The sequence below is a fragment of the Quercus robur genome, chromosome 11 (genome assembly GCF_932294415.1).
Source record: "Quercus robur chromosome 11, dhQueRobu3.1, whole genome shotgun sequence".
In the NCBI taxonomy this organism is placed as follows: Eukaryota; Viridiplantae; Streptophyta; class Magnoliopsida; order Fagales; family Fagaceae; genus Quercus; species Quercus robur.
Window position 1 is genome coordinate 52,844,667 of NC_065544.1, and position 8,893 is coordinate 52,853,559.

Consider the following 8,893-nt stretch of genomic DNA (forward strand, 5'->3'; position numbering starts at 1 on the left):
CATTGATCAAAACGAACAAATTGTAAGTTGTCTTATTATTAGTTCTTTTGTGGCATCTAATGGAGAAACTTCTCCCACCTGGAAGGAGAAAATCATGCTCACAGGCCTACACCATCTCTCACAGAATGGACCGAAACTTCATGCTATTAGTGTTCCCAGGATCATTTTGTGTACAGTAACTAACTTAGCAAAGCAAACTTTTAATGTGCCTGTCAACTATTGTTGGTTTAATCCAACATTTTGTAATGACTCTAATATTGTTTCCTGATTTCCTATGAATGGTATCAAAAAAAAAAAAAAAAAAAGTTATTTTATGGCATCACTTTTTCTTGCTATATTAGTAATTAGGAAAATGTAAAGGTTACTACAAGTTTTACTACATAAGACTTATAAATTGATATGACAATAAGTATGATCGGTGAGCTTTAAGTTCATCTACATATTTTTTTCATTGTTTTGATAAAAGGGTTTATTGTTGTTATTATTATTATTATTTATAACTGACACAAAATTTGTAAGCTCTATATAATAAAATTTATTTGTATTTCTAGCATTAATGCTAGTGAAGATAAGAGTATGGCCCTTTTGGCAAACAACCTAAGAAGAAAGGTTGTAAATATTCTATCATTTAATTTTTTTTTTTCTTTTTTTTTTCTTCTTTTGGTCAAATGGTAAACAACTTCAAGTAAGTTATGGTTGAAAGTTTAGGTTTTTTTTTTAGGTATTTCATTCCAAAAAAAAAACATATTCGGTATATATTTGACATTTCAAACATATTATAAATCTACTTCTTTCTCATTAGTTGGATCGAGCATATTGGAATATAAAATAGTATTATAGAAATCTATTTTTTTAGGAGTGAAGAATTGTGACACCCTAATTTTATTAGAAAAGCCTTATTCTTTGTGTGTAAATAAAATAATTATATACTATCCCATTTAGATACTTATAGTATAAAATCCAAACCTTTCCCACACCTTAATGAATTTAAAAAATTGAATCCAAATCTTCCTAAAACTCATTTAAAAAATATTAAAAAATTCTATAAAAAATGATATAGTAAGAGCGTTCACGAGTCGAGTTAATTTAGGTTTGGGCTTAACTCTAACTCAAACTCGACCTAATGAAATCTCTAATGTGAGAAAATAAAATGAATAAGATATACTAGTTGAATAAATCTTCTTCTTTTTTTGGGGTATATTAGTGTTATATTTCTCACTTAGAATTTGATCGAGTGGAAGGAGGGTTTTAATCTTCATCATAATAATGATAATGTTAGATTTATATTGACACAATTAAAAATATGGAACTATTCAAATATATATATATATATGATTTAATTTATATGAACAAAATTTAGCCTGAATTTTTTTTTTTTTTTTGCAAAAAAAAAAATTAGAAACATTTATTTGTGACTAACTTAACCATGCATATTTCCAACCGATCCCATATAACTGAGAGATCTGAGGTTTGAAGTTAGTTGGTATAAAAAACTCAAAACGGATTTCTCTCTCTCTCTCTCTGTTCAACGCTACGTCTCTGAAGTCTGAACCCCCGAAGAGAAAATTGGACCACGCCGCCACAACTACATTCTCAGCACAGCGATTCTCTGCCGTTCGATTGCTTCGGTAACTCAAACTCGAAATTGGGTCTCCAACAACTCAAGAAACTAGTTTTCCCTGGAGTTTCAGCTCTAGGCCTCGCTCCCTCACCGACCCTCTGCTCTAGCTTCTTATTCAGGTTTCTGTTTCTGGGTTTTTCTTGAAACTTCATGTTATTGTTAGAATTTGGATTTTTTCATCAACTATGTGTATATATGTGTGTATATATTGATACTTGTCAAAAGCAAAATATGAAACTGTATATATATTGATGATATGAATGCTAGGTCTATCTAGAACTATTTAATTTCCTTGGTTTTAGTAATTCCTCACTAGTTTGGAATTGTGCTCAACATGTTTACATTTGGGTCACTGCAAATTTGAAGTTTTTACACCTTTTGAATATTGTCGTCAAACTGTTCGATAAAAGTTCTGAACGAAAACTGAGTGTTCCATATTTTGAATTTCAGATATGGATGTGGAAGTTGATCACTATGTTATTCTTGGGTTGCCTTCTGGTGAGGAAGGTGCTAAGCTGAGTGCGGATGATATTAGAAAGGGGTACAGATCGAAGGCTTTGGAGAAGCACCCGGATAAGAGGCCTGGTGATAAACAAGCCCTTGCTGATTTCCAGAGGCTTCAGTCATCGTATGAGATTCTCAAGGATGAGAAAGCCAGGAAACTGTTTGATGATCTTCTTCGAGTTAAGCGTGAGCAGCAACGTAGGAAGGCAGAGCTTGATTCCAGGCGTGGTTCCAAGCGACAGAAGATGGTTTCGGACCTTGAAGAAAGGGAACGAGCCGCATTTGCTCCTGACCCGGAAGCCAAAGCACGAGAAGATGAGGAGAGAATTGCTAGGAAGTTGAAAGAAGAGATTGCGCGAATACGTGCAATGCATGCAAATAAAGGGGCGAATATGGGATCAAATATTTGGAGGGAGTCAGCAGGAGTTGGAAAGGAGAGTACGAGTAGTGCCGGGGCTTCCACAATGGATAAGGAGAAGATGCTTAAAGTTTCATGGGAGAAGGTTGGGGAAGACTATACGGCCGAGAAGTTGAGAGAGTTGTTTTCAAAGTTTGGAGAGGTGGAAGATGTTGTCATTAAGAGTTCAAAGAAAAAGGGTTCAGCACTTGTGGTGATGGCGGCTAAAGAAGGAGCGGTGAGTTTGTTATGACGAATACTAATACTAAGTTAATCCAGTGCACTTGTAGTATTGCTTTTTTCGTTGTTTTGTTTAATCACTTATTTTGGTTTTTTCTTTTTGGCTAGGTTGCTGCTACGGGAAGTGTATGTGGTCATCTTTCTAATCCATTGCTAGTTTTGCCTCTTCATCCTCCAATGGCTGCAGAGACTCTGAGTTCTCCCCCAAGATCTGTGGAGCCTAAACTAAATAATTTGGTTGGGGCTGGTTATACTGCATTTGAAGATTCTGTTTTAATGAAACTCCGGAAGGTTTGATTTTTGTTTTTTGACTATTTAAGATTCCATATTTTTCTTTTAATGCACTCCATCCAAACTAACTTGCGATGAGCATAATGGACGTCACAAATTTAAATCACCTTGTTTGATTAACTATAGATTGAGTTGTTGGATTGTGGCCTTAAGGATTCTTTTATCTCAAACTTTCATTTTCTCTATATTTCATTCATTATAGACAGTAATGTTTGCCATTAACTTGAATGTGTGGTGAGAACTATTGTAGTCCAATTTCAGATGATCATTTCATCCTACTGTAGGGTTCTTTTTACTAAAAATTATATTAGAATTTCGAATTGGCTTCCAATGGCGCATTTTTAATTTATTGTTATAGATGTTAATATGTAGATATATCCATAATAATGTGATTCAGTTTTAAACTGGTTGTCAACCTACCTCCCTCCTTTTTTCATGCTTGTGACCAGCTGTCATCAAAATACAACGCTACATACATACATAGGCAGAATTTTAGAACTATAAGGCTTGGTTGTTGTTGTTGTTGTTGTAGATGTTAATATAAAACAAATGGCAATATCACATGCAGTGGTCTGATACACCTATTGATAGCATATAATTCTACCTTTTTTTGTAGATACCAACTTCAACTGGCATGATATTGTGATGTAAAAATGTCTCCTGATTTGATTATGTCATTATACCAGTATAGATTAGTTGATGTCAATCAAATGTCTCCTGATTTGATTATGAATTCGTCTTTATAATTTAATAAATGCTTGCTTGAACAAGTGGTGTGAGAGATTGCTGTGGAAAGTATCGTATCTTGTTATGCTTACATTCCATTACTTTGTTCTTTTTTTCTTCTTCTTACTTTGTCAACTTTGGTGATGAACAGGCTGCAGAAAAGCAAAAATAGGAAATGCAGAACATCAAAGGAAGAGGTTCCTGTGACTCATGCTCTCCCTGAATTCTAACACTTACCTGATGTAATAATGTAAGAAGAGATCCATATATTTTCGCAAAAAAAGAAAAAAGATCCATATATTTAAATCTCATTAGTGTCACTTCTATGTCAGTTTTCCCCGTTTTATTTCTTTGTGGAAATACTAGCTCAGCATCTGCTTAAAGCTCTTGACTGGTTTACTGACTCCAATTGGGGGGCACCATATGTATGTTATGGGTGTTGTCCATATGACAAGTACCCTTTATTTTCATCTTACTGGATATGCTTGGCGCTTGCTAAGGGCTTAAAAGGGATTGGGATTTGTATTTCTTTGAACAATATTTATGTTATTTTGTAAATGTTGGAATAGGAAAACTTATTTTGCCAGGCTGATATGTCTTAAGTCTTAAATATGCAGGACACCTTTCTGCAAACTGCTTCATGAAGATTTTGCTGCAGAAAAGTTTCCTTTCTTTTACCCGATCTAATGTTATTGACTGTATTCTTTTGATGTAACGTCAGCATTTTTTAGGGAGAGCACCTCTTAGTACTACGTAGGGACGGTAGTGCTCAGGTTTAAACTGTATATTAACATGTAACAATCAAAGGTTCGAATAAAAAAAAATATAAGGTTTTTGGAAATCATTTTATATTGTATCAAAAGAGAAAAGTGGAAATTACTAATTTAGTCTTCGTGTATTTGTGTTACGAGTCTCTTTGACTGAATTAAGTTCTCAAGACAGTGATTTTCAATTCCAGTGAAAAATCTAAACTGCAATGACTTCGTTCATAATCCTCTTTTTCTTCAATCACTCTTGACTTTGAGCAGCCTCTTATAAATTATAATCATTTTCCATGGTTTCCAAGGCATGATTTGAAGTGCAATGGAACCCACAAAGAGTACTTTAAGTTTAATGGGTGGTAACATGTAGAAGAGCGTTATTGAGATTCGATATGGTGTTTTTCAAAGCTTTAAAACTTATATTTTTGAAGTGACTAATTGGTATAGTTGCAAATGGCGTACAAATTTTTGCTAGCATTGATTTGCTGTGCAGTAATGATATATAGGACTTGTCTTTGAAGTCTCAGATATTTATTACTTACTGCTTGTTTAGCTCGACTCCAATCTCGATTACTATGATCTTTACTCTGGCATCAACTTTGAGTAAAACCACACTCCTGTGACCGCAATACTACTTCTATTGTCACCAAGAGACGACAACATTAAAACTATGATATTAGCAGTTGCTGTGATTAGTTACAACCCACAATTCAATTCTGGATGTTGCCTCTACCACTCACCATCCATTCATTACTACAATTAACTATCGACATTGCTACTATTGCCATCATTGTCATTTAGAGTTCCATTCACTGCCACCATAGCTCCCATCAGTTATGCATGTTTTCCATAATGTCTCTACCATTCACCGCCAGTTCTTAGTCACTATCAACTACTGCCAGTTTGTCACCACCAATGATCACATCTTTTATACCTTTACTTCACTTCAGTACATTTTATCACCACCGGTTATCTTTTCAACCACTGTTATATTGCTACACTATCACCATCAGTTAATTGTTTTTGCCACCATTAACACTTATGCCATCCTACAATTTCATATGACATTTTAGCCATTTATCCAATAAAATGACCAAAATATATGCATCCCTCCTGGGCGAAAAAAGAGGTTCCTTTTTTTCCCCTTACTCTAGAGTTGCTAATAAAACAAAAGAATGGTGAATGTTATGCCGAGATAAAAAGGGTATGCATGGAGAAACATTGAGTAAAATTGAGCATAGAATGGAGATTTTACTGAAATTGGTTCACAAATAAGAGACTTTCAGTTTGAACATCATCCTTCAAAATTTCAACCACGAGCTCAGATGGTAATACATAGTTTACTTTTCTTTGAATAATTTTTACACCAAAAGAGAGAAGATTAAAGAAAAGAGGAGCAACATTAAGAATTCTATTCTGGAGTATACATCTTCATTTAATAGTTAACAGCAACTGTTTTGACAAGAAGTTTCCGAAGAGAGCTCAGCTTTCCCATCTTTCCAAAGGCAAACAGATTTCTTCTCAAAATGCTTTTCTTTTACTTCTTACAATGCTAGGGACATGACATCAACAGATGAGCATCTGCAAGTTTGAGCTGGACCATGCATTGAAAATAAACACTTCTAGGTACATCATTTAATTATGGGGTTCTCCTGAGAATCAAAGCTAACATATAGCAAAGGGCAGAGTCAACCGTTGATAGTGCAACGATGAGCACTGCAACGAGAGCAAGAGTGAGAGTAGCAGTCTTCAGCTGCAGAACAGCAAGAGAAAACCTCAGCTATATGCAGCATCATATGACATCAAACTAAACTAAAATAAATTTTTTGACAACCACTGCAAGTCTGTAACATGGTTGTACACTTCTAAACATCCAAGTGAACCATAAAAACTTTACATACCGTGCTCTGGAAACCTGGCCACTCTATGTACTTCAGCTGACTAGGTTGCTCAGCAAGAAATACAAACAAAGATTTCAAACCCCTGAAAAAGAATATACAAAACAATACTTAATTCATAAAAGCTAGTTTAACAATGTGTTCAATCATCAATGTATTACAAGAGAGTATAACAAAGAGCTGTAAGCACAATACCAAAAAGCATCCTTAATCCAACTGAGCCAAAAGGGCTCCTCAGACAAGTCATCATCATCATCAAAACTCAACTGATGATGATGGTTTCTTCTTCCAACAGACACCACATATCTGACACCAAAATGCTGCTTTGGATGAGAACATTGAATCCTTGCTCTATGAATCTGCCAGGTAAATTTCCCAGTGTTCAAAGATGAGATGTCACATAAAAAGTATAAGCTGTTACATACAGACACCCAAACCCACAGAGGAATTAATAAGTTACCAGTGTAGATGGTAGCTGAAAGGCATTATAATCATTATATCTGGTAGATTTATGTCTTCCATCCTTGAATGGTAATTTAGGAGAGCAATGAACCAAACCTACAGAAAATATAGGACATCAAAATACACACACACACAATTCTGAACACATATAAACTATATACAAGATTAACAGCCTCTGAGAAAAAGAAACCTGAACAATTTGCTGGCAGGACAGAAACAAACACCATCTGGATCAACTGATTTGTTAGAGCTGTGTCCACAGAAATGCAAGGAAGAAACTTTTAGCACGGACACGCGAAATTTGGCCAGGTATCCGTGTCCGACTCGGGTGCTGGCGGACCGAGAAGAGAGAGAGAGAGAATCACCGCCTGTGGTGGCGGTGGTGAATATGTATGAGCGGCGGAGCACAGAGGTCTTAGCCACTTCGGCAGGGTCTTTGGCGAGAGACAGATGAGTCGAGAGAGAGACTTGTAAAGTGAGTCTGTGTGTGGGGGTATATTTTTGTAGTGGGCTTGGCTTGAGTTTGGTTAAATTTCAGTTTGGGCTTTAGTGTGAATAGGTTGGGTTGCTGGCTTATATGTATACAGCCCACTTTAGAGCCCCCAACCCCCCCCCCCCCCCCCCCCCCACCCCCCCCCACCCCCAAAAAAAAAAAAAAAAAAACTACTATATAAAAATACCCAAACCCAAAATCAAAATTTCCTAACTAATTTATCCACCAAAAAAAAAGAGACCAGAGCACGTATATAATTACAATAGTACCCCAAACCTCCTTGAAATCACATAAATAATTAATTTTAGGATTGAGATTATTACACCTAATACAATTGCTATGAATGATTGAAATTTAAAGTTATAAAAAAAAAAATTTTAAATCACGACCATTGAATAAAAAAATGAGAAAAAGTAAAAAATGTTGTGAGAATGAGGAGGTTAATTGCACGGTATTGCAATTGCACTGGATCTCAATCCTAATTTTAAATATGTTTTCAAGCATTTTTTGTTGTTACTTAATTTTAAAACTTAAAATAAACATAATTATGTCTAAAATATTTAAAATATACCTAAATATATAATTTAATTGATTAATTAATTAATTGTTGTATTCCTAGACATGTCATACCATAATTTTTCATAAAATGATGTATTCCTGTACCAATATCATACCCATACTTATGTCGGTGTACGTGCAACTTAGCTTTTAGTCCTTAGTGGGAATTTATGGGTGGAACAAAAAATAAAAGGAAAAAAAAAATAGAAACCCAAATGAATAATGCACACCACTCAACCATAAATAGACATTTTCTAAGTCACTCTAAATGAGTGTTTCAATTAGACAAATTAACAAATACAACATAGACTACATAATAGCAGCAAATGAAAACTTACCCAAATTCCCAAGAAGAACTATAAACAGTTTAAAGCAATACCCAAATATTATCTGTCACAAAACCGATAATTTCACACCCAAACTTCAAATGAGGTTGCTAAATTTTTTAGTAATTCTCAACCAAGACAATGCACTAATTGCCTGAGCCATTACTAACTTATAGATTAACGAATTCAGAGAGCAAAACCCATCAAAGACTGAGCTACTGAGATTTAATAAACCATTAACTGCGAACCTTTTGATCCAAAGAAGAAGAAGAAGGAGAAGATAAAAAGCAGAGGTGTTTTCCTTTGAACAAAGATGCTAAGCAAAATGTGTATATAATGAATTGTCTTTATAATGGTGAGTGAACAGTGAGTTGTCTAGTTAAAACACAAGTTGTCAATTGTTGGATGGGTTAATTACAAATTTACAACCATCCACCTTAAATGATAGTGGTATTTGTGACGTGAACCCAAAAATTCAAAATTTTACAATCAATACCTTAATTTAATGTTAATTTGATATCCACTCTGACGTGTAGATTAGCATTAAGGTTCTTGAAAATAAACTAGAATAGTAAGATGTTTTCAAAATGATGTGTCATTGTTAAGATCAACAAAA

General features: G+C 34.6%; 2 protein-coding genes across 6 annotated transcripts; one reads left to right on the forward strand and one right to left on the reverse strand.

Annotated features, from left to right (window-relative positions):
- The first annotated feature begins 1,465 nt into the window (after positions 1–1,465).
- LOC126707053 (uncharacterized) lies at positions 1,466–4,956 on the forward strand. 4 transcript variants are annotated; one of them, XR_007648794.1, is made up of 5 exons: positions 1,466–1,740; positions 2,072–2,760; positions 2,871–3,053; positions 3,931–4,029; positions 4,846–4,956. XR_007648794.1 is itself a non-coding variant. In XM_050406640.1 (4 exons), the coding sequence occupies exons 2-4, from the start codon at positions 2,074–2,076 to the stop codon at positions 3,949–3,951; spliced, it is 891 nt and encodes a 296-aa protein (XP_050262597.1). In that variant the 5' UTR covers positions 1,466–1,740; positions 2,072–2,073; the 3' UTR covers positions 3,952–4,369. The 4 variants fall into 4 exon arrangements, 1 of the variants encoding a protein (XP_050262597.1); XR_007648795.1 differs by lacking the exon at positions 4,846–4,956 and adding an exon at positions 4,383–4,623; XR_007648793.1 differs by lacking the exon at positions 4,846–4,956 and adding an exon at positions 4,397–4,623.
- An 811-nt stretch (positions 4,957–5,767) lies between these two features.
- Positions 5,768–7,361, reverse strand: LOC126707056 (uncharacterized). 2 transcript variants are annotated; one of them, XM_050406644.1, is made up of 5 exons: positions 7,091–7,361; positions 6,899–6,996; positions 6,634–6,797; positions 6,442–6,523; positions 5,768–6,293 (listed from the first exon to the last, which is right to left on the reverse strand). In XM_050406644.1, exons 1-5 carry the CDS (start codon positions 7,125–7,127, stop codon positions 6,180–6,182), a joined length of 495 nt encoding a protein of 164 aa, XP_050262601.1. In that variant the 5' UTR covers positions 7,128–7,361; the 3' UTR covers positions 5,768–6,179. The 2 variants fall into 2 exon arrangements, with proteins under 2 accessions (XP_050262601.1, XP_050262602.1); XM_050406645.1 differs by having other exon boundaries at positions 6,706–6,797; positions 7,091–7,325.
- Positions 7,362–8,893: the final 1,532 nt, after the last annotated feature.